General features: G+C 48.3%; 1 protein-coding gene across 2 annotated transcripts in view; it reads right to left on the bottom strand.

Annotated features, from left to right (window-relative positions):
• Nucleotides 1–25,447, bottom strand: part of eif2ak4 (eukaryotic translation initiation factor 2 alpha kinase 4) — a 236,481-nt gene that overhangs the window by 192,235 nt on the left and 18,799 nt on the right. The window contains exons 4-5 of one of the 2 annotated variants that reach the window (XM_038782980.1): nt 7,820–7,993; nt 2,712–2,792 (exon numbers count right to left, since the gene is read on the bottom strand). In XM_038782980.1, coding sequence (XP_038638908.1) covers nt 2,712–2,792; nt 7,820–7,993 — 255 coding nt within the window. Of the gene's footprint in view, nt 1–2,711; nt 2,793–7,819; nt 7,994–25,447 lie in introns of those variants that run through there. The other variant, XM_038782988.1, reaches the window with a different exon arrangement.

The raw sequence follows: 25,447 nt of genomic DNA, 5'->3' as shown, positions 1-25,447 counted from the left end.
TAAGGGCCCCACTGGACAAGACACGAGGCACCTAACCAGAACATACATGAGCGGGTTCATCCCGGAAATGGATGGGAGCAGTGACAATGAGGTCCAGCCAACGACAACCACATCTTCTGTTCCTGCCCAAAACTCAGCGGATTTTGGACCACCTTCTTCAAGGGCGTGTCAAGAGTGGTGGGGGTAGGGCAGCACGGTGGCCTAGTGGTTAGCACAACCGCCTCACGGCGCTGAGGTCCCAGGTTCGATCCCGGCTCTGGGTCACTGTCCGTATGGAGTTTGCACATTCTCCCCGTGTCTGCATGGGTTTCGCCCCCACAACCCAAAAATGTGCAGAGTAGGTGGATTGGCCACTCTAAATTGCCCCTTAATAGAAAAAATAATTGGGTAATCTAAATTTATTTTGAAAAAAGAGTGGTGGGGGTAATGATGGACCCATGTCCTTCAGTGGCGGACTTCAGGGGTATCAAAGCATCCAGAGTTCTTTATGGGGAGAGGGGTCGATGCCCTGGCCTTCGCCTCCCTGATTGCCCGGCGGAGACTTCAGCTTGGATAGAGTTCGGCAGCAGTCTGAGGCAGCAGCGCGGAGCTCCTAAAGCTCGGAAAAATTATATTTATAAAGACCTGTTTATAAACAACAACTAAGGTGGGGGGGGGGGGGGGGGGAGGGGACAGCACGGTGGTGCTGTGGTTAGCACTGCTGCCTCGCAACACTGAGGTCTCAGATTCGATCCCAGCTCTGGGTCACTGTCCGTCTGGAGTTTGCACATTCTCCCCGTGTTTGCGTGGGTTTCGCCTCCACAACCCAAAAATGTGCAGGGTAGGTGGATTGGCCACGCTAAATTGCCCCTTATTTGGGGGGGGGGGGGGGGGGGGGGGGGGGGGGGGGGGGGGGGGGGAGGAGGAAGAACAACCAGAGAAAGGGACCGGGGGTACTTTGTCAGTACCTACAGGGAGCAAAAGGGGAAATCTGCCCGAGGCACCAAAGGTCACAGATGCCCGCACACAGATATGCCAAATAAAATGTAAGCTGTATGTAGTCTCAAGAAATGCATAGAAAAGGGGCTCAGAAAATGAAGCCATCAGTCTATATTTATTTAAAAAACGCCAGTTAATGCAATGTAAATAGGCCACCGGTTCTTACTGAAGTATTTTTCTTTTATCTCTGTTTATTCTTCATTTTTTTTATTTTCCAATGTTCTCGGTATTTGCTTGGTAACACTAATGTATATTTTGACCACTTGCATAGCAAAGAGATGCAAATTATGTGTAACATCGATTAGAAGGGACAAAATTATAAGATGGAACTATATGAAGCAAAGATTTACCTGTCATAAATAAAAAACTTCCAAAAAAAAAACATTTTTTTAAAAATTGGTCATGATACTCCAACTGTGCCTAAGCAGCAATTTTAGTTGCATAACATCCTTGCTTTCAAAATCTACACCTCTATTTTGAAAGCTAAGGATTCTGTTGTCAACTTCTTTCACCACCTTCAAAGATTTCTCCACCGAAACCATTAGGTCACAGAACTCCTGCGACCCCTTTCAAATTTACCATTTAATTCATTTTATCTGCCATGGGATTAGGGTAATTTATTACCTTGGATAGAAGATCGAGCAGTTTAGGCCTACACTCTCTCGTGTTTCGAAGAATGCGAGATCTAATTAAGGTATAGGTGATAAAAGGTACTGACAAAGTAGACGTAGAGCGATGCTTCCTCTTGTGGGGCAATCTAGAATGAGAGGTCGTAGTTTTAGGATAAGGGGTAGCAGATTTAAAGTCACAGGTTTACAGCACAGAAAAGGTCCTTTGGCCCATCGCGTCTGTACCAGTATTTAAAACAGAGATGAGGAGAAATTACATCTCTCAAAGAGTCGTGAATCTGTGAAATTCACTACCCTAGAATGCGGTGGATGCTGGGACATTAAGTAAATTTGAGGAGTTAGGCAGATTTTTAGTTAGTAATGGATTGAACGGTTACACAGAACGGGCAGGAAAGTGGAGTTGTGGCCGAGATAAGATCAGCCATGATCATATTGAATGACAGAGCATATTCGAGAGGCTGAATTGCCTACACCCACTCCTAATTCTTATGTTCTTAGGTGTTCGCTTATTTCACAGGTCTGTCTATATTCTCTTGAAATCAGCTGTTGTCCTTCTCACTGTTTACCACATTTCCACATTTTGCACCATCTGCAAACATTGACATTTTCGCCAATATATCCAAGTTCAGATCATTAGTGTATAACAAAATGTGCAGTGGCCCCAATAACAACCTACAGGACACTGTTGTGAACCTCCCTCCACCATTACAAGGGGTCATAAATTTAAGGTGAATGGTGGAAGATATAGGGGGGATATCAGAGGTAGGTTCTTTACCCAGAGAGTAGTGAGGGCATGGAATGCATTGCCTGGTGCTGTATTTTTCTATGCTCTATTCAGGTGAACAACCATTCACTACTCTCTGCTTCCTGCCTCAGCTAACTTCATACCCATGCTGCCACTGCTCTTTTAATCCCATATGTTTTTTGTTTTGCTAACAAATCTATTATGTGGCACTTTATCAAATGCCTTTTTAAAGTCCACATAAACAACATCAACCACACTACCAACATCAACCCTCCGAGTGACTTCTTCAAGAAACTTAAATCAACTTTTTCATCTACCCCTCGTGGTTCTGGATCCTTAAGAGATATAACCCTACGTACCTGCTTGGCCAACTGATTTAGTTTCTTTGCATCTCTCTTCTCCTCTTCGAGTCTCTGTATTTCTTCGAGGAGTTGACGTTGCTTCAAAAAAAATGAGTGTAACAATCTTGTTATTATTATTTTTAATCTGGTTTCAAACAAATGTCTCGAGTCTGCAACAGACTAAACAGGGAAGTTTTTAAAAGAAAGGCAACATATTAAGGATCTTGGAAATCTAAAATGAGAAAAGAAAAACCTAGAAACACTCATCGGGCCTGGCAGCATCTATGGAAATGGAAGCAGGATCAACCTTTCCGGTCAATGACCTTTTGTCAGAACTGGAAAAGTTGCTACATTTGTAAATAAAACACAGAATACAAAAGCAAGGAAGTTCAACTGAATCTTCAAAAATCCCTAGCTTGACTTTAGCTAACTATTTTTGTTCAATTTTGGGCACCATACTTGTGGAAGGATGTCAAAGTCTTGCATAGAGTACAGAGAAGATTTACTCGAATGGTACCAGGAATGCAGAGTTTAAGGTATTTGGAGAGACTGGAGAAGCTGGGATTGTCCTCATCAGAGCAGCAAATTTAATAGAGGTGTTCAAAAATTATATGCGATTTTAATGGAGTAGATAAAGAAGACCTGTATCCACTGACAGATGGCTCCGTACAAGTGAAATCCTCAACTCCACTTTCCCACCTTATCCTCATTACCTCTTGATTCCCATACCGATTAGAAATCTGTCTATCTCAGTCATGAACATAAATTTTTTTATTAATTTAGATTACCGAATTCTTCTTTTTTCCAATTAAGGGGCAATTTAGCATGGCCAATCCACCAAAACTGCACATCTTTTTGGGTCGTGGGGGTGAGACTCACACAGACAGGGGAGAACTTGGAAATTCCACACAGTGACTCGGTGCCAGGATCAAACCTAGATCCATGGTGTTGTGAGGCAGCAGTGCAAACCACTGTGCCGCTGTGCGCGCCACGCCACCCCCCCCCCCCCCCCCCCCCCCCCCCCCCCGGTCATTAACATACTTAATCTGCAGTGAAGACTTCCAGATTCACTACCCTCTGAAAGAATAAATTCCTCCTCATCTCTGTATTAATTGAGTGACCCCTTACTCTGGGATATGTCCTCTGATCCTAGACTCTCCTGCAAGGGGAAATAACATCTCAGCATCTACCCTGTCAACTGCCCTGAGAATCCTATGTGGCTCAATAAGATCACCTCTCATTTTTGTAAACTCCAGTGAGTACAGGCTGAATCGACTCAAACGCTCCTCATAAGAAAATCAGTCCACACTCAGGATCAACCTAGTGAACCTTGTCTGGACTGTCTCCAATGCCAGTATATCTTTCCTGAGATCAGGGGACCAAAACTGTTCACAGTATTCCAGATGTGGTCTAAATGCTTTGTATAGTTTGTAGCAAGACATTTTTTTTTTTAAACTCACGTTTTTGTTACTTCCAGAATGATTATTCCAATGCTGTCTGGGCCAACTACCACCTTCCAACCTTCATAAACATGCATCTCTAACTTGTTCAACATCCCTGTGTGCACTGACTTACCTTGGCAGACTGACATCAACATTGCAATTTTAAAATTCTCATCCTCATGGTTTGGGCAACAGATGCAGGGGGTAACTTCCGATGGCGGCCATGGAGTAAGTGGTCGCGTACAGGGCAACTCCGGCTCAAAGGCATTGATTTGAGCTGTTTTTAGCCGAAAACAGGGGAATTCGACAGGAAAGTGTAGCTGAAGGTGTGGAGGAGCAGTTCCCCTGGGATTGGCATGTCTGCTGGTTTTCAGACCCTGCAGAAGGTTAAAAACCTGGCCACGGAACTGGAGGAGAGCTGTGGTGCAGCAGCAATTGGGAAGGTGGAGAAGGGGAAGGGTTGTTGCAAGTTGGATAACCCCAGATTGAGCAGCTGATTGCGTCATCAGAGAGGAGTTCTGCCAACAAAGGAGATGCAAGAAAATCGGTCAACGGCCATCGAAGGAGCGGTTGCATCCCTGAAAGGCTCGATGGAGAAAGTCGAGAAGTGTTTGGAGGCACATGGACCGCATATCCGGGAGGTGGAGAGGGTGATGTCGGACCACAGTGGGGGCATTGGAGGTGGGGCTCCTGGGGACCTTTGCAAGTCATTAAGAGCAAAGGTAGGGGAGCAGGAGAATAGATCCAGAAGGCAGAACCTGCGTATCGTCGATCTACCTGAAGGTGTGGAAGGTACAAGTGCCACGAGAAACATCTCAAGGACACTGTCGGGCGGGTGCAGAAGCCAAGAGCAGGGGAGCCGCCGCTGGTGATTGTGAGGCTCCATATGTTTGTAGAGAAGGAAACGATCCTGTGGTGGGCCAGGGAGAAGCGGAACTGCGAATGGGAGGGGAACATGGACCGAATGTATCAGGACATTGGAGTGGAGCTGCTGAAAAGGAGCAGCGGGTTTAACAAAGCGAAAGTGGTTCTATACTGAAGGCAGATCAAGTTTGGGTTGCTGAACGGTGGCATGCTGTCGCAGTGGTTAGCACTGCTGCCTCATGGCACTGAGGACCCAGGTTCAATCCCAGCCCTGGAGCATTGTCCGTGCACATGCTCCCAGTATTTGCATGATTCTCAGCCACACAACCCAAAGATATGCAGGTAAGTGGATTGGCCACACGAAATTGCCCCTTAATTGGAAAAAAGAATGAATTGGATACTCTAAATGTATTTTTTATAAAGGTTTGGGGTGCTGTACCCGGCGCAATTGTGGGTGACCTTTGAAGGCCAGGAGTACTATTTCAAAACTCCAGAGGAGGTCAATGACTTTACTAGAGACCATAAACTGTGGAAGAACTGAACATTGATGGGAGACGAAGGAGCTGGAATAACAGAGTGCGGAGGATGCGAGTAGTGTGGGGGCCGGAGGGTGGTTTTTTTTTCCTCTTGGGTGGGGTGATTTTGTTGTAATTGTTTGCTATCCCCCCTCGCCCCCACAACTTAAAGATGTGCAGGTTAGGTGGATTGGCCACGCTAAATTGCCCCTTAATCAGAAAAAATGAATTGGGCACGCTAAATTTATATTTAAAAAAAAGACAAATCACCGTACATGACCCAGTCCTGTTGAAAACAGCCTTAAACCATGAACGGAACTAGACCCAGAAAAGACTCCTGCAAATAGCACCAGGCGACCCGGAACATTCTACCTATTAACAGCCATATCTTTGTGAGCTTTAAACACACATATGCACAACTCAAGCTTCATGAGACTCCAAGCTCACACCAGAAGAACTAGCTGGATTCCAACGATACTAGTTTCTGAATATTCTAACTGCCTTGTAAATCTATTAGATGGCAATTCCAGTGTGCAACTGACTACGCTAGTTTACTCCATAGTCTTAGGCGTTGCTGAAACAGCTCTTCTTACTCAGGGTGGCAGCACACATTCAAGGTGAACTAAAGAGGATCTGTGGGAATTCAGCCAGGGCTCCTGCCCCTGGCTGCTATCCAGCAAGTCAGAAAATGAGCAAATATGTGGATATCAAGTGAAGATATAATCTGGCTTTCTACAATTCATCACAATGGCAGGTAAGCTGCCCTAAAGAATGGCCGCTTGGGTGAAGGCTGCTGTGTGCCTATGGAAGCTACTAACATGAGTCAGCAAAATCAGGAAAGAAAATAAAGAGTCCTGTAGGGGATCCAGTCTGAGGGAGAGTCCTGTAGGGGGTCCAGTCAAAGGGCCATGGTGACGGCTCCGCAGCCATAAGCTCCAGGGAAGTATACGAGGAGTCCGGTGGTGGAGTCGACAGTCAGTATGTGGTATCAGTTCAGGAGACATTTTAAGTTGGAGAGGATGTCGGTGTTGACGCCACTGCTTGGAAATCACAGGTTCAAGTGGAGGGGTGTTGGATGGGTGTATGGGAAATGGAGGGAGGTAGGGCTCAAGAGAGTTAGTGACTTGTACTCAGAAGGGAGGTTTGCCGGTCTGGTTGAGATGCAGAAGAGGTTTGAGTTACCGAGGGGTAGCAAGTTTAGATATATGCTGCGCGTGACTTTGCGCGAAAAGAGTTTCCCAAGTTGCCCAAGTACACTTTATTGGAGCAACTGCTGCTGCTCCTGGAATAGTTGGGGGGAGGGTAGGATTGGAGATATATATACAGGTAATTGGGGGGGGCGGGGTGGGGCGCAAGTGGTGAGGATCAAAAACAAATGGCAGGAGGAGTTGATGGGGGGGGGGGGGAGAAATAGGCTGGGGTCTGTAGGGCGAGGTGATGCGGAGGGTGAACTCGACCTCCTCCCGTGAGAGGATGAACTTGATTCAGTTCAAGGTGGTGCATATGACTCAAGCGAGGATGAGTGGGTTCTTTCAGGGGTGGCCGATGTGTGGGCAGGGACGGCGAGCATGTGCACATGTTCTGGGGTTGCGAGAAGCTGGAGAGATATTGGGAGGCAGTGTTTGGGATACTATCTAAGATAGTGGGGGTGGAGATTAGGCCAGACCCAATGGTGGCAATTTTTGCAGTATCAGAAGTGCCGGAGCTTCTGGAGGGGAAGGGGGCCAACAACGGAGGCCTTCATCTCTCTCATTGCCAGGGGTGGCGGCCTGTTTGTGCAACTGTCTCCAGTTGGAGAAGATTAAGTTCGAGTTGAGGGGGTCAGCGGAGGCCTTTGAGATGCAGTAGGGATTTGGATTTGATTTGTCATGTGTACCAAGGTACAATGAAAAATACTGTTCTGCGTTCAGTCCAGACAGATCGTTAAATACATGAAAAAACATAGGATATACGCAAATACACAATGTAAATATATAGGCACAAGCATCGGATGAAGCACATTGGAAATTTCTATGACTCTGTGAAGAGATCAGTTCAGAGCATAACAGTCATTCAGGAGACTGGTAACAGCGGGGAAGAAGCTATTTTTGTTGTTCATGGCGATGTTAGATATAAAAGGGGGGAAATTATGCAAACTGATTTTGTGGAGTGTGTATTTTATCTGTTGATGTTTTACACATGTTTGGAATAAGGTACATTTTTTTAAAAAGGAAAGAAAATAAGGTATAGGGCAGGAACTAACATGCAATATCACAGCAATGGAAAACTAGTGAGAGGATAAAGAAATAGATCATGTACCACGCACCAATTTTTCATCTTGCTTCTTTTTCTGTTCTATCCTGTGCTGCTCCTCTTGTGCTCGCCGTTGCTGCTGTTCCTGTTGGTTCTTCAACATTTCCTCATAGAAGGACTTGGAGGGAGGGATGTTGTTTTCACTAAGAAATGTCTGCACATGATCCGCCAAGACGAATATCATCACCTACCACAAGGAATACCATAACACAACATTACAAGGAACAACTCATCCGTCAGGAAGGGCATTTGAGATGCCAAAGCTAATCTGAGAAATGCAGTACTTAAAAAGAATAATGTCTAAATAAATCAAATGTATTAATGTCCACCGGATGCCTCATTGTATCCCTTGTCTATGCTGAGGGTGATCTTGGGCATGATTGTAGTTCGGGCTTTGGTCTCAACTTCCCACATTAAGAGGAAAAATAAACTAGCCGAGTTACTGGATCGCTTTTTAGTGACCCCTGCTGGAAAGTGAAAGTGCACAGTTGTTTGATAGAAAGAGGCTCAGCTGGGATGCCTTGTCCATTTAAGTAGTCCACAGGGCACACATGGAGCTTGTATGTAAATATTTTCTATTTGGATGAAGCAGGTCCTCATTCTTCCCAACTTGTACATCCTCACTGCCAATGTGTCAATATATCAGCAAGTGCATGCTTTAGCTCGTAAGATAATTATTCAAGGTAGGTGATGACTGACAAATTGATAATTAAGTGAACAAATAACTTCAACATCCTTTTGTTTAAGCTTGTCTATGTTTTTTGTATTTAAATATTTAAAGCACTGGTAGGTCACACATTAGGAATTACGTGATTGGCAAGAAGAATGAACTTGATTTTTGTCTGCTGATTTATCATTAATGGCCTCGAAGCAGACTATTTGCCACCTTACCTTACAGTGTTAGCTGGGAAAGGGAAGTCTATAACTGGGGCATTCCACAAAATAAGAAAAGCATGATTCAATAATTGTACAATATGTAAATTCCCATTGATTAATTTAACAGGTAAACCATGTGACACAAACTGCTCGCACAAACGTTGTCTGCTTTCTTCACACCACCATGAAAAGTAGATTAGGCCCCAGGCTCTACCACATATTGAAATACTGGGAAACACCGCGACAATTGTAAGTTCACCGCGACAATTACAAGTTCATACAATAGTGTGAGCCTTCCCGAAAAATATTGGGATGGAAAAAATCAAATGGGAGCTGTGAGAATTTGAAATTCAAATAGATAAACATGAAATAAAAAATCTAGCGCCAGTAATGGTGTCAATGAAGTTCCAGAGTTGTCACAAAAACCCATCTAGTAATGACTTCCGGTGGCGGCGATGATCGAGTGAGCCGCACATTCGGCGGACTCTCACTCCGGCAGGGCTTTAGGGGCTGATTCCCAGCGATAGCGGGACTGCAGAGCGGCAAGAAGGCGGCCGCGAAAGTGCAGGGGAGCGGGCTGCAGTGCATGGACAGCGGGAGTCCAGGAAGCAGAGGAAGTGGGAGAGAAAGGGACAGAGGCAAGGAGCAGGGGAAGCTGACCTGGAACCTAAGATGGCGGACACATGGACCTCGGACTCAGCAATCCAGCAGGCGCTGGATAACATGCTACAAGTGATGAAGAGCAGTTTTGAGTCGCTGAAGCGGGACAACTTGGACCCACTTCAGAAGGCAGTGGATCAGCTGAATCAGAGGCTGGATGCTCAAGATGTAAAAGTTAAGGAGCTGGGAGAGGCGGTGGAGGAGCAGGCGGAGGCGCAGACGATTGCGGCGTTAGAAGTTGACGGGCTGAAGGAGCGGCAAAGAAGACTGATGGACAGAGTGGAGGAGCTGGAGAATAGAGTCCGCAGGAATAATCTGAGGATCATCGGCCTCCCGGAAGGGGCTGAGAGAGCTGATGCTGCAGCGTTTGTGGCAGACCTGCTGAAGCAGCTGATGGGGGCTGAAGCCTTTCCGCGACTGACGGAGCTGGAGGGGGCACACAGAGTGCAGGTGAGGCAGGGGCGGCCGGGGGGGAACCCCCTGTCCGATGGTGATCAGGTTCCACAGGTTCGTGGACAAGGAACGGGTGCTGCAGTGGGTGAAGAGCGCCAGGAGCAGCACGTGGAACAACAGTGTTCTCCGTATATACCAGGACCTAAGCCAGGAGGTTGCTCGGCGGCGAGCAGCCTTTAAACAAGTCAAGGAGGTGCTGTTCAAGAAGCATGTGAAGTTTGGTCTGCTGTTCCCGGCCCGTCTTTGGGTCACGCATCAGGGTCAACACCACTACTTCTCCAAGCCCGAAGTAGCGATGGACTTTGCGAGGGATCAGGGGCTGGTCCCAAAAAGAGGTCCCACGGGCACGAATTAGGACCCAAGAACTATCGTACGAAGGGACGCCGAATGTGCCTGGACCGCTGTTCAACGGTTTGCTGGGTTAAAGGTGTCATGCAGGACATTTGGGACTCTTCCCTTTGTTTTTGGTTACTGGTTTTTTGTTTCTTCCTCTTTTTTCTGTTTTTTCCTTTTCGTGTGGATTTTTACTTTTTGTGGGGCTCGCTGAGTGCACTGGAGCCGGTATTGTAACTAAGGGTGGCCGGTCAGCGAGGGGGATTGTGCCCCCCAACCAGGCTGATCACCTGGAATGTCAGGGGACTGAATGGGCCGGTTAAGAGGGCGCGGGTGTTCACGCACTTGCAGGCCCCGAGGGCGGACGTAATTATGTTGCAGGAGACACATCTGAAAGTGTCAGACCAGACTAGGCTAAGGAAGGGCTGGATTAGCCAGGTCTTCCACTCGGACTTGGACTCGAAGTCCAGTGGGGTGGCAATCATGATCAACAAGCGGGTGCAATTTGAGGTGGAGGGCATAGCCGCAGACAGGGGGGGCATATACCTGATGGTAAGGGGCAGACTGGAGGGGAGAAGAGTGGTGCTGGTGAATATATATGCCCCGAACTGGGATGACGTGGACTTCATTAAAAGAGTGCTGGGGAAGATCCCGGACCTGGATTCTCACAGGCTAATAATGGGAGGGGACTTTAACTTGGTCCTTGACCCGACTATGGATCGGTTGTGTCCCAGAACGGGTAGACTCTCAGCAATGGCAAGGGAGCTGAAAGGGTTTATGGAGCAAATGGGGGCAGTGGACCCCTGGAGAGATAGACAACCGACAGGAAGGGGCTACTCGTTTTACTCACATGTCCATAAAGTATATTCTAGGATAGACTTCTTTGTCCTAAGCAGGGACTGTATAGGGGAGGTAAAGAACATGGAATATTCGGCAATCACTATCTCGGACCATGCCCCGCACTGGGTAGACCTGCAGGTCGGAGGGGCGAATTTCCAACGCCCACAATGGAGGCTAGACGTGGGACTGTTGTAGGAGGAAGGGATCTGTGAGAGGCTTCGGAGGTGTATGCAAAACTACTTGCAGGTGAATGATACGGGGAGGTCTCAGCGGCGACCCTGCAGGAGGCGCTGAAGGCAGTAGTACAAGGAGAGTTGATCTCAAATGGGGCACACAGGGCCAAGGCGGACAGGGCAGAGATGGACAGATTGGTTAGGGAAATGTGTCGGATAGACGGGGAACATGCGGAGTCCCCGGGGGGAGGATCTACTCAGGGAGAGGGGGAGACTACAGTCGGAACTGGGGGCGCTATACACAAGTAGGGCCGTGGAACAGCTTAGGAAGGCGAGGGGTGTGGTGTACAAGCATGCGGAAAAGGCCAGCAGATTGCTCGCGCAGCAACTCAGGAAGAGGGAGGCGGCCAGGGAAATAAGTAGAGTGATGGATGGGGAGGGGTGCAGAGTGGAGGACCCGGCAGGATTGAATAAGGTATTCCAGGACTTCTATAGCAAGCTGTACACTTCGGAGCCCCAGAAGAACCGGAGGAGATGAAAAGGTTTCTGGACGGGTTAACATTCCCAACAGTAGGTGGAGGGCGAGTGGATGGGCTGGGGGCCCCGATTAGAGTGGAGGAGATATTGGGGGGACTAAAGGCCATGCAGTCGGGGAAAGCCCCAGGGCCGGATGGATACCCAGTAGAGTTTTATAAGAAGTTCTCTGAGTTAGTGGGTCCGGTCTTGGCGAGGGTTTTTAAATGAGGCAAGGGACAGAGGGACCCTGCAGCCGACGATGTTGCAAGCCACCATATCACTGATATTGAAGCAGGGTAAGGACCTGGAAACGTGCAGGTCATACAGGCCAATCTCCCTGATCAATGTAGATGCCAAGCTCCTGGCAAAGGTCCTGCCGATATAGACTATACCGCGGGACCAGACAGGGCAGTCCGCTCTCCCCGCTGCTGTTTGCGCTGGCCATAGAGCCGCTGGCGATTGCGCTGAGAGCCGCAAAGGGATGGAAGGGGGTGGTTAGGGGCAGGGTGGAACACAGGGTCTCTCTCTATGCGGACGACCTGCTCCTGTACGTGTCAGACCCATTGGCCGGGATGGAAATTATTCTAGAAACATTGAGGAAGTTCGGCCAGTTCTCAGGATACAAATTAAATATGGCCAAGAGTGAAATGTTTGTGGTGCAGGCAAGGGGCCAGGAGAACAGGTTGAGAGGGCTACCATTTAGGCTGGTTGAGGAAAATGTCCGGTACTTGGGGATCCAGGTGGCGCGAGACTGGGGCAGGCTGCACAAGTTAAATTTGGCCAGGGTGGTGGAACAAATGAAGTGAGAGTTTTGGAGATGGGATGGACTCCCGCTGTCGCTGGCAGGGAGGGTGCAGACTGTAAAGATGACAATCTTCCCTAGATTCCTGTTCATTTTTCAGTGCCTCCCGATCTTTATCCCACAGTCCTTTTTCAAAAGGGTTAACAAGATGATCATGAGCTTTGTTTGGGAGGGAATATCCCTGCGGGTGAAGAAGGCGATGCTTGAGAGGAGCCGCAGCGGGGTCTAGGACAACTCATCGCCACCGACTCATCGCCGCCGACGCATCGCCAGCCCAACTCATCGCCAGCCCAACTCATCGCCAGCCCAACTCATCGCCAGCCCAATAAAAACAGTACAGTCAACAGACTTCTTAACAGCGCTCTGGAGTGAATGGAATCTATTTAAACCAACAGACTTCTTAACAGCGGTCTGGAGTGAATGGAATCTATTTAAACCTATAGAAAACAAAGGACATTTTAACATATTTTTCAGTAAATTGACTCTATTTAAAAAGTGCCCAATATAAAAACGATTGTATTTAACCAGAGACGGACGGAAAAATGCATCTAAACTGCAGTTTACCACTGGTCGGCTGAGACAGACACTCCAATACAAATCAGATACAATGAGAAATTTCTGGTTTGAGAGGTAGAATTTAATAAAGATTTCTGTCACACTGCAAGGTTTGGCGAAATACTCACGGTGCTTTGTAGAAAAAAGCTTGTCCTTACTTATGTCCATTACACAACATATTATATGTATATTCGCACCTGCCACATCTAATTTTGTGTTTTTCGTCTGAATAGCTGAAATTGACAAACACCAGGGTTATGGAACATGCGAGCGACAAATGTGAAATTGATTAGGTTCAGATTTGGTCAGTTGACTGTTTACTGTAGGGCTCTATTGAAATAGACGCTGTTAATTGTAAGTTACTGTTTTTTGTATTGTGTTTTCCGTCTGTCTCTGGTTAAATACAATCGTTTTTATATTGGGCACTTTTTAAATAGAGTCAATTTACTGAAAAATATACAGTAAACAGTCAACTGACCAAATCTGAACCTAATCAATTTCACATTTGTCGCTCGCATGTTCCATAACCCTTGTGTTTGTCAATTTCAGCTATTCAGACGAAAAGCACAAAATTATATGTGGCAGGTGCGAATATACATTGAGCAACTTTGTGAGTTGCAAAGTGCACTCTAGTACAAGTCAGCTGATATATGCCACTGGTTTCATGCTAATAAGTTTCTTTGAGATGCCACGATTGATAACCCTATGCAGGTGTGTGTGTGTGGATGCGTTTGCGTGGATAGATGTGGGAGGATTATCATGTTAATAAATATATATTGGGCACTTTTTAAATAGAGTCAATTTACTGAAAAATATGTTAAAATGTCCTTTGTTTTCTATAGGTTTAAATTGTTTAAATAGATTCCATTCACTCCAGAGCGCTGTTAAGAAATCTGTTGACTGTACTGTTTTTATTGGACTTGTTTTCTATAGGTTTAAATTGTTTAAATAGATTCCATTCACTCCAGAGCGCTGTTAAGAAGTCTGTTGGTTTAAATAGATTCCATTCACTCCAGAGTGCTGTTAAGAAGTCTGTTGACTGTACTGTTTTTATTGGGCTGGCGATGAGTTGGGCTGGCGATGAGTTGGCTGGCGATGAGTTGGGCTGGCGATGAGTCGGCAGCGATGAGTCAGCAGCGATGAGTTGTCCCATTCCCCCGCAGCGAGGGAGGGCTGGCATTGCCGAGTCTGATTAACTATTACTGGACGGCTAAGTTGCTGGCAAAGATCCTGGCTACCAGGATAGAGAATTGTGTGCCAGAGGTGATACACGAGGACCAGACGGGTTTTGTGAAAGGGCGGCAGCTTAATACGAACGTGCGGAGACTGCTAAACGTCATCATGATGCCGGCAGTGGAGGGTGAGGCGGAGATAGTGGTGGCATTGGACGCGGAGAAAGCATTTGATAGGGTGGAGTGGAAGTATCTGTGGGAGACGCTGGAACGGTTTGGATTTGGGGAGGGATTTATTAAATGGGTGAAGCTGCTCTATTCGGCCCCGACGGCAAGTGTAGTGACGAATGGTAGGAGATCGGAGTATTTTGGGCTCCACCGGGGGACCAGACAGGGGTGCCCCTTGTCCCCCCTGCTCTTCGCACTGGCAATTGAACCGTTGGCGATGGCACTGAGGGACTCAGGGGGGTGGAGAGGGCTGATAAGGGGCGGGGAGGAGCACCGGGTATCGCTATACGCGGACGACCTGCTGCTATACGTGGCAGACCCAGAAGGGGGAATGCCGGAGGTGATGGAACTGCTAGCAGAATTCGGGGACTTTTCGGGGTACAAACTAAACTTGGGCAAGAGTGAGGTATTTGTGATACACCCAGGGGACCAGGAAGAGGGAATCGGGAGACTCCCGTTTAAGAGGGCAGGAAAGAGTTTTAGATATTTAGGGGTGCAGGTGGCAAGGAACTGGGGGACTCTCCACAAGCTGAACTTCTCCAGGCTGGTGGAACAGATGGAGGAGGAATTTAAAAGGTGGGACATGGTGCCGCTGTCACTGGCGGGCAGAGTGCAGTCCGTTAAAATGACGGTCCTTCCGAGGTTTTTGTTCTTATTTCAGTGCTTGCCCATCTTCCTCCCTAGGGCCTTCTTCAAAAAGGTGACGAGTAGCATCATGAGCTACGTGTGGACGCACGGCACCCCAAGGGTGAGGAGGGTCTTCTTGGAGCGGAGTAGGGATAGTGGAGGGCTGGCATTACCCAATCTTTCGGGGTATTACTGGGCGGCAAATGTATCGATGGTGCGCAAGTGGATGATGGAAGGGGAGGGGGCAGCTTGGAAATGAATGGAGAGGGCGTCCTGTGGCAACATAAGCCTGGGGGCCCTAGTAACGGCGCCATGGCCGCTCCCTCCCACGAGGTACACCACGAGCCCGGTGGTGGCGGCCACCCTCAAGATCTGGGGGCAGTGGAGGCGACACAGGGGGGAAGTGGGGGGTCTGATGGAGGCACCGTTAAGAGGGAACCATAGATTCATCCCGGGGAACATGGACGGGGGATTTCAGAGCTGGCACAGGGTGGGCATCAGGCAGCTGAAGGATCTGTTTGTAGATGGGAGGTTTGCGAGCCTGAGAGAGCTGGAGGAGAAATTTGGGCTCCCCCCGGGAAACATGTTTAGACATTTGCAAGTGAAGACATTTGCTAGACGCCAGGTGGAAGGGTTTCCCTTGCTCCCCAGTAGGGGGGCGAGTGATAGGGTGCTCTCGGGGGTCTGGGTCGGAGGGGGGAGGATATCGGACATCTACAAAGTAATGCAGGAGGCGGAGGAGGCATCAGTAGAGGAGCTGAAAGCCAAGTGGGAGGGGGAGCTGGGAGAACAGATAGAGGATGGGACATGGGCTGATGCCCTGGAGAGGGTTAATTCTTCCTCCTCGTGTGCGAGGCTTAGCCTCATTCAATTTAAGGTGCTACATAGAGCCCATATGACGGGGACAAGGATGAGTCGGTTCTTTGGGGGTGAGGACAGATGTGTCAGGTGTTGGGGAAGTCCAGCGAACCATGTCCATATGTTTTGGGCATGTCCGGCACTGGAGGAGTTCTGGAAGGGGGTGGCAAGGACGGTGTCGAGGGTGGTGGGATCCAGGGTCAAACCAGGATGGGGACTTGCGATCTTTGGGGTTGGGGTGGAGCCGGGGGTACAGGAGGCGAGAGAGGCCGGAGTACTGGCCTTTGCGTCCCTAGTTGCTCGAAGAAGGATACTAATACAGTGGAAGGACGCGAGGCCTCCAAGCGTGGAAACTTGGATTAATGACATGGCAAGCTTTATTCAGTTGGAAAGGGTCAAATTCGCCCTGAGAGGGTCGGATCAAGGGTTCTTCAGGCGGTGGCAGCCTTTCCTCGACTTTTTGGCTCAGAGATAGGGTGCAGAGGTCGCAGCAGCAGCAACCCGGGGGGGAGGGGAGGGAGGGGGGGTGGCAACAACGGTTGTGGTGGGTTATGTACGGTTGAAATGCGGGCAAACTTGCTCGCAGTTCATGTTTGATGTTGATTGTTGCTTTGTTTGTTTTTGGGGGAGGGGGGAGGGGGGGAGGGACAACGCGCGTGCGAGTTCGGGCGGGGGGGGATATTTGTTAAGAGGGAATATTTTGTAATATCCTATACTTAGTTGGGGTAAATATCCTCATGTAAAAAATTCTTTCAATAAAAATTATTTAAAAAAAAAAAAATAAAAAAATAAAAAAAATAAAAACTATTACTGGACGGCTAACATCGCTATGATAAGGAAGTGGATGGTGGGTACGGGGTCTATCTGGGAGCGGGTGGAGGTGGCTTCGTGCAGGGGCACCAGCTTGGCAGCCCTGGTCACGGCTCCTCTACCGCTGCCGCCGGGCAGGTACTCCACCAGCCCGGTAGTGGTGGCGACTCTGCGGATATGGGGCCAGTGGAGGAGGCAGGTAGGGGAGGTGGGGGCGTCTGTCTGGGCGCCAATCTGCGACAACCATCGGTTTGCCCCCGGGAGTATGGATGGGGGGTTTCGAGCATGGCGGCGGGCGGGGGTGGGAAGGGTGGACGATATGCTCCTGGAAGGGAGCTTTGCGAGTTTGAGGAGCTTGGAGGAGAAATTTGGTCTGGTAAGGGGAAACGATTTCAGGTACCTACAGTTGCGGGACTTTGTTCGTAGACAGGTCCCATCCTTCCTACGCCTCCCGCCAATGGGGATCCAAGACAGAATAGTCTCTGGGGGGGGAAGGAGGGGAGGGTAGAGTCTCTGATATTTATAAGGTGCTCATGAGGGAGGAAGGATCCCAGACGGAGGAGCTGAAACTCAAATGGGAGGAGGAGCTAGGCGTGGAAATGGAGGACGGGCTGTGGGCAGAAGCCCTGAGTAGGGTAAATTCGACCGCAACATGTGCCAGGTTCAGCCTGATTCAATTTAAGGTCGTTCACCGGGCCCACATGACGGTGGCTCGGATGAGCAAATTCTTTGGGGTAGAGGACAAATGCGGCAGGTGCGCAGGAGGACCAGCGAACCACGTACACATGTTTTGGGCATGTCCGATGCTTAGGGGGTACTGGGAGGGATTTGCAGGGATCATGTCCCGGGTGCTAAAAACAAGGGTGGCGATGGGTCCAGGGGTGGCAATTTTTGGGGTTTCGGAAGACCTGGGAGTCCAGGGTGAGAAAGAGGCCAATGTTTTGGCCTTTGCGTCCCTGATAGCCCGGCGACGAATATTATTAGCATGGAGGGACTCAAAGCCCCTGAAGACTGAGTTGTGGCTTTCGGACATGTCGAGTTTTCTGGGTATTGAAAAAATTAAGTTCGCCCTGAGGGGATCTGTACAGGGGTTTGTCCGAAGGTGGCAACCATTCATTGACTTCTTTGCGGGAGAGTGAGCGTCAGCAGGGGGGGGTTAGAGTAGAGTAGGAGGGATAAATTGGCGGGTAGTGCCAATGGGAGAGGAGCGGGCTTGTGCAGTATGGTACGATTGAAGTATTGAATGCAAGTGGATGTTTGCACATTTTTGCCTTTTTTGCTTTCTTTTTGTTGATGTCTGTAATTGTTTACAATGCCGAAAAACTGCCTCAATAAAACTGTTTGTTTTTTTTTAAAAACCATCTAGTTCACAAATGGTTCCCTAATCTTCTTTTGGGAAATAAATCTGCTGTCCTCACCCAGTCTGACCTACACATGACACCAGACCCATAGCAAGCTGGTCAACTCTTAACTACTCTCTGAAATGGCCTAAGAAGACACTCAGTTGTACCAATATGTTACAAAAAAGTTGAAGAATAAAACTGGACAGACCACCCAGCATCAACCAAGGCACTGGAAACGGCAAAGGCACACACTGCCCAGTCAAACCTTACTAACATCTGGGGACTCGTGCCAAAATTGGAAGAGCTGTTCCACAAACACGCCAAGCAAAAGTATGACAAAGTCAAACTCAACCAATTCCCAGACTACTCCATTGTCATCCATGGGTATGTCCTGTCCCATGAACAAAAGTGATTCAACAGAGATGGCAGCACAGTGGTATACAGTCAAAAGGAAGTGACCATAGGAGTCCTCTACATGGACTCCAGATTTCTTATGATATTAAGTCAAACAACGGTCTCGCAACTGATGAATCAGCAAACCACCAAGTTGAACGCACTTGGAAGAAGCACTAAGGGCACAGAATAGACCCGAGTGGGGACTTCAGTGCCAATCACCAAGAGTAGCTTGATAGCGCCGTGACTGGCCAAGCCTGAAGGACACATCTGCGAGATTGGGCCTGCAGCATGTGGCGAGAGACCCAAGAGGGGTAATCCTACTTTTTTTTTTCTTTTGTTTTATAAATTTAGAGTACCCAATTCAATTTTTCCAATTAAGGGGCAATTTAAGCGTGGCCAATCCACCTAGCCTGCACATCTTTTGGGTTGTGGGGGTGAAACCCACGCAAACACGGGGAGAATGTGCAAACTCCACACGGACAGTGACCCAGAGCCGGGATCGAACCTGGGTGTCGTGAGGCAGCAGGGCTAACCCACTGCGCCACCGTGCTGCCCGGGTAATCCTACTTGACCTCGCCCTTACCTGTTGCAGATGCATCTATCCACGGCGCATTGGTTGAAGTGCACTACACAGTGCTTGTGGAGAAAGATACTCCCATCTTCACATTGAGGATACCGTCCACCATACTGTGCAGTACTATCATCATGCTAAATGGCATAGATTCAGAACAGATCTCGTAGCTCAAAACTAGGCAACCATGAGGCACTGTGAACTATTAGCAGAAGTAGAAACATATTCAACCACAATATATAACCTCACGGCCCAACGTATTTCTCACTCTACGAGGGTTCAAATAAACAGGAAAATTTGCCCCCAAAACGACAACAGTAGCCCAGTCAAAAGTTAAGACATGGGTAACAAATTCAAGAAAATTAACCCCCATCTTTACATCATGGTTCCTCTGGTCCAGTTATAAAGGATTAAAATCGCAGGCGCAGGGAATCATGGAGCAGGAAAACAATTTACAGCTTCAATGGAGGAGCAGCAAGCAAGTGTGAAAGATAAAAAAGATGAAAATCGCTTATTGTCACAAGTCGGCTTCAAATGAAGTTACTGTGAAAAGCGCCTAGTCGTCACATTCTGGCACCTGTTCGGGGAGGCTGGTACGAGAATTGAACCGTGCTGCTGACCTGCCTTGGTCTGCTTTAAAAGCCAGCTATTTTAGCCCTGTGTGTAGGAGTATTCCTTCAATCACAGATTCTGTCTCGTCTGTTACTGCTCCAGCTCCTTCAAAAACAGGTTCCCCGTCACCTCGCCTTGCTGCTCCTCCAATTTGAAACGGGAAAGAGGCAAAAGGTAGGAAACTATAGACCGGTTAGCTTGACCTCTGTGGTGGGGGAAGATGTTGGAATCAATCATTAAGGAGGAGATGACAGAACATTTGAAAAGACAAAGCTCAATCCACCACTGTGAGCATGAAGGATAAGTCATGCTTGACAAACTTGCTTGAGTTTTTTTGAGGACATAACCATCTAGGAGAATAATGAGGAACCTATGGATGTGGTATATCTAGACATCCAGAAGGTGTTTGACAAAGTGCTGCATAAAAGATTGAACCAGAAGGTGAGATTGCAGGGCGTTAAGGGATTGGCTGACTGACAGAAGCAGAGGGTCAGGTTAAATGGGTCCTTCTCTGGCTGGCGAACTGTAACCAGTGAGGTGCAACAGGATTCAGTCCTCGAACCTCAACTGTTTACAATCTATATAAATGATCTGCAAGCAGGGACAGAGTGTAACTTCGCAAAATTTGCGGATGATACTAAAATAGGTGGGAAAGTAGGCAGTGCAGGAGATATAGGCTAGGAGATTGGGCCAAAAATTTGGCAGATAAGAGTTTAATGTGGATAAGTGTGAGGTTATCCATTTTGGCAGAAAAAATACTCAGGCAAATTATATAAATAGAAAGCAGATTCAAAATGCACCTGGGCAGAGGGATCTGGGTGTCTTTGTTCATGAATCGCAGAAAGTCTGTATGCAGATACAAAATGTAATGAGAAAGGCAAATGGAATGTTAGGGTTTATTGCAAAAGGACTGGAGTATAAAAGTAGAGAAGAATCGTTGCAATCATATCAGGTGTTACTGAGACCACATCTGGAGTATTGTGTCCAGTTTTGGTCTGCATATTTGTGGAAGGATGTGGTGGCATTGGAGGCAGATGAGAGGAGGTTCACCAGATTGATTCCAGAGATGGAAGGTTTGACCTATGAGGAGCGATTAAACAGTTTGGGCTTATACTTGCTGGGGTTTAGAAGGATGAGAGGGGATCTGATCGAGGTATCCAAAAAACTAAAAGGGATCGATGAGGTAAATGTCGACCAAATGTTCCCCCTCGTGGGGCAATCGAGAACAAGAGGTCACCGATATAGGTTAAGAGGCAGTAGATTTAAAACTGATGTGAAGGCACTGCTTCTCGCAGAGGGTGGTGAATTTGTGGAACTCGCTGCCCCATAGTGTGGTGGAGTCCGAATCATAAAATGGTTTCAAGAGGGAGACAGATATCTGGGAGATGGCTATCTTTCTGATTTAAAAAGCGGGTTAAAGGGATATGGGAACAGGTAGGGAGGTGACTTTGAGATCAGCCATGATCTAATTGAATGGCAGACAGAGCAGACTCGAAGGGCTGAATTGCCCACTTCTGCTCTGAATTCTTATGTTCCTATTCTGCATTCTCTGGGACTGTGATGACCATTTTGATCAAACTTTCAATATCCTCCAGGTCTGGGAGGAGATCGGAGGGGGGAGAAAAGAAACAGAACATAAAAATGGGGGAGGTGACCAGAAACCCAGAAAAGAGGAGAAGAGCAGGCCAGGGGAACGCAACTGTATTAAGAACAGGGTCAGCAACCAGTGGAGAGATGGTCCGTCACATTTTAATTTTGTGCGGTGTTGGTGGTGTTGGGTGGGGATGGGGAGGCAATGAGAAGCTAAACCATGCAGATTAATTTGGTTTTTTCCTAATCTAAACTGCTTATGCCTGTCTGAATCTGTTTCATTGCATCAAATAGCGAGAATTTTTGATGAACCTGTTCTTAGATTATTATTTTAAATTGCACAAGCCATGTGTTGCAAAATAAAGACATTACTTTGCAAAATAAGTTTTTAATCTGGCATTGACACACGGTTAGCATACTATTTTGATCTGATTAATCCTTGGCCTGAGATAGGATGAGCTGGGTTACGGGGATAGGGTGGAAGAAAGGGCTTAAGTGGGTCGGTGCAGATTCGATGGGCCGAATGGCCTTCTGCACTTTATGTTCTATATTCATATTGTAGCATTGTTACATTTGGTATTTATGCTACCTTATCTATCTAAAGAAGAAAACTATACAGACAGTAATGTTACTACCTGACTGCAACACCTAATAAAGGAGTGAGAGTGAAAAGAGACCCCTGAAAACCTGACGGTATTTTGCACAAAACGTAGTCATCAAGAGAATCTCAAGAGCCTCGAAAAAATTATTTTGACCCCTGCACTATTCCTTTACCATAAACCCAGGAGATTAACTCTGGTTCACTGAGGAGTGCAGAAGTGTGTGTCAAGAGCAGCACCAGGCAAACTAAATACGAGATGCCAACCAAACAAAGCTACAATATGGGACTTGGTGCTTGCTGAATAGCAGAAGCATCGGGCTGTAGATAGAACGAAGCAACCCCACAACTAATGGGTCAGAACAAAGTTCTGCAGTCCTGCACATCACAGTTATGATTGGTGGTGGTCAATTCAATAACTAATGAGAGAAACAAAAGAGAAAATGCTGGAAAATCTCAGCAGGTCTGGCAGCATCTATCGGGAGAGAAAAGAGCTAACATTTAGAGTCCGATGACTCTTTGTCAAAGCTAACAGACAGACAAAGTGGGAAATATTTATACTGTGGAGGCATAATGAAAGATGAGTCATAGCCACAGAAACCCAGGGACCCCGGGTGCTAATAGCCACAGAAACCAAGGGGAAAGAGTGCTAATGGCAGTCCCCAGAGAGAACAAAAGATGTGAAAGGTCAAACAGCAGGGAGACTTTTTTTTAAATTTGTTTTTATTCAAAAATTTTTACAAAATTTTACAAACCACTACAGAAAGAAAACAACAAAAAAACATCATAATAATAATAATAATAATAATAATAAAAGAAAGGCGAATTAACAACTTAAAGCGAGGTGGGGTATCTGCCCTTTACAAGCAAAATCTATCCACCACCCATACCACCCCCACCCCTCCGGTTTGCTGCTGCTACTGACCTCCACTTAACGTTCCGCGAGAAAGTCAAGGAAGGGTTGCCACCGCCTGGAGAACCCCTGCAAGGACCCTCACAAGGCAAACTTTATCCTTTCCAAACTTAGAAACCCAGCCATGTCACTGACCCAAGTCTCCACTCTTGGGGGTTTCGCGTCCCTCCATATTAACAAGAGCCGTCTCCGGGCTACCAAGGAGGCAAAGGCCAAGACTTCGGCCTCTTTCGACTCCTGCACTCCCGGATCTTCTGACATCCCAAATATCGCTATCCCCCAGCTCGGTTTTACCCGAGTATCCAAGACCTTGGACATAGCCTTTGCGAAGCCTCTCCAAAATCCTGTAAGTGCCGGGTATGCCCAAAAAGTATGGACATGGTTTGCTGGGCTCCCTGACCACCTCACACACCTGTCCTCCATCCCAAAGAACTTGCTCATTCTCACCACTGTCATATGCGCCCGGTGCACCACCTTAAACTGAACCAGGCTAAGCCTGGCACAAGATGAGGAGGAATTGACCCTGCCCAGGGCATCTGCCCACAGGGCCCTCATCCAGCTCCTCGAACAGCTCCTCCGCCCACTTGCTCTTCAGATCTTCCACCCCGAGGCCTCCTCCGCCTCCTGGTATACCTTTCCGTCCCCTACCCACACGCCCGAGACCACCCTGTCCTGTATCCTCCAGGCCGGTAGCAGCGAAAATTCCCCACCTGCTTCCTCACGAAAGGCCGGGCCTGCAGGCACCTAAAGGTATTCCCTAGGGGCAACCCAAATTTCTCTTCCAGCGCCCTCAGGTTAGCAAACGTCCTGTCAATAAACAAGTCCCCCATCCTTTTAATACCTGCTCTGTGCCAGCTTAGGAACCCACCGTCTATTCTACCTGGAACAAACCTGTGATTGTTCCATATCGGGGTCCAGACTGAGGCTCCTACCTCCCCCCTGTGCCGTCTCCACTGATCCCAGATCCTCAATGTAGCCATCACCACCGGGCTCGTGGTGTACCGTGTCGGCGGGAGTGGCAGCGGTGCCGTTATCAATGCCCCCAGGCATCAATCCCTGCAAGACGCCTCCTCCAACCGCTTCCACACCGCCCCCCCCCCCCCCCCCCCCTCCTCTCTACTACCCATTTCCGAATCATGGATATATTCGCTGCCCAGTAATAGCTGCAGAAGTTCGGAAGCGCCAGCCCACCCTCCCACCGACTGCGCTCTAAGAACAATCTCTTAACATGCGGGTCTTGTTTGCCCACACAAATCCCATGATTTGTGTTCACCCGCTTGAAGGAGGACTTTGGGATGAGGATGGGAAGGCACTAGAAGACGAACAAGAACCTGGGGAGGACCGTCATCTTCAAGGACTGCACCCTGCCCGCCAGGGAAAGCGGCAGCATGTCCCACCTCTTAAAGTCCTCCTCCATCTGATCCACCAGCCACGCTAGATTGAGCTTGTGCAGGGCATCCCAACTCCTAGCCACTTGTGTGCCCAAATAGCGAAAGGTTCGCTCCACCATCTTAAGCGGGAGCTCTCCCAGTCTCTTTTCCTGGCCCCTCGTATGTATCACAAAAAGCTCGCTTTTCTCGACATTCAACTTATACCCTGAAAAGTCCCCGAAATCTTTAAGGATCTGCATGACCTCCCCCATCCCCTCCACCGGATCCGAAATGTACAGGAACAGGTCATCCGCATACAGTGATACTCCTCCTTCCCCCCGAACCAGTCCCCTCCAGTTTCTAGACTCCCTCAGCGCCATGGCCAGCGGCTCAATTGTCAGGGCAAACAGCAGGGGGGACAGGGGGCACCCCTGCCTCGTTCCTCGAGTAGCCTAAAGTACTCCGACCGCAGCAGGTTTGTCGACACACTCGCTACAGGGGTCTGATACACAATTTAACCCACCCTATGAATTCCTCGCCAAATCCAAATCTGCCTTACACTTCCCACAGGTACTCCCACTCCGCCCAATCGAAGACTTTCTCCTCATCCATTGCCGCCACCACTTCTGCACCCCCTCCTTCTGAGGGCATCATGCTCACATTCAGGAGCCTCCGCACATTCGTGTTCAGCTGCCTGCCCTTCACAAACCCCATCTGACCCTCATTGATCACTCCCGAATCACAGTCCTCAATTCTGGTGGCCAGGATCTTGGCCAACAGTTTGGCATCTACATTAAGGAGCGATATCGGCCTGTCGGAGCCACATTGCAACAGGTCCTTATCTGGCTTAAGGATGAGCGAGATCAGAGCCTGCGACATCGTCGGGGGAAGGATTCCCTTTTCCTTAGCCTCTTTGAAGGTTCTCAACAATAACGGGCCCAACAGCTCTGAGAATTTCCTGTAAAATTCTACGGGATATCCGTCCGGTCCCGGGGACTTGCCCGACTGCATACCCTCCAAACCCTTAACTAATTCCTCCATCTCAATCGGGGCCCCCAATCCCTCTACCCGCCCCTCCTCCACCTCTGGGAACCTCAGTCGGTCCAAGAATCCCCCCCCCCCCCCCCCCCCCCCCGGGGGTTCTGACTCATACAGTTTACCATAAAAGTCCTTGAAGACCTCATTGATCCTAGCCGAACTCAGCACCATGTAACCCCCCCACGTCGCTAATTCCCCCAATGTCCCTGGCCGCCTCTCTCTTCCGCAGCATCCTACTTGCCTTCTCCCCATACTCGTACACTGCTCCCTGTACCTTTCTCCTCTGCCTTTCCTGTGGTAAGCAAGT

This window comes from Scyliorhinus canicula, chromosome 2 (assembly GCF_902713615.1).
Source record: "Scyliorhinus canicula chromosome 2, sScyCan1.1, whole genome shotgun sequence".
Lineage (NCBI taxonomy): Eukaryota > Metazoa > Chordata > Chondrichthyes > Carcharhiniformes > Scyliorhinidae > Scyliorhinus > Scyliorhinus canicula.
The sequence above is the reverse complement of the archived record's forward strand: the minus strand, read 5'-3'. Positions and strand labels throughout refer to the sequence as shown.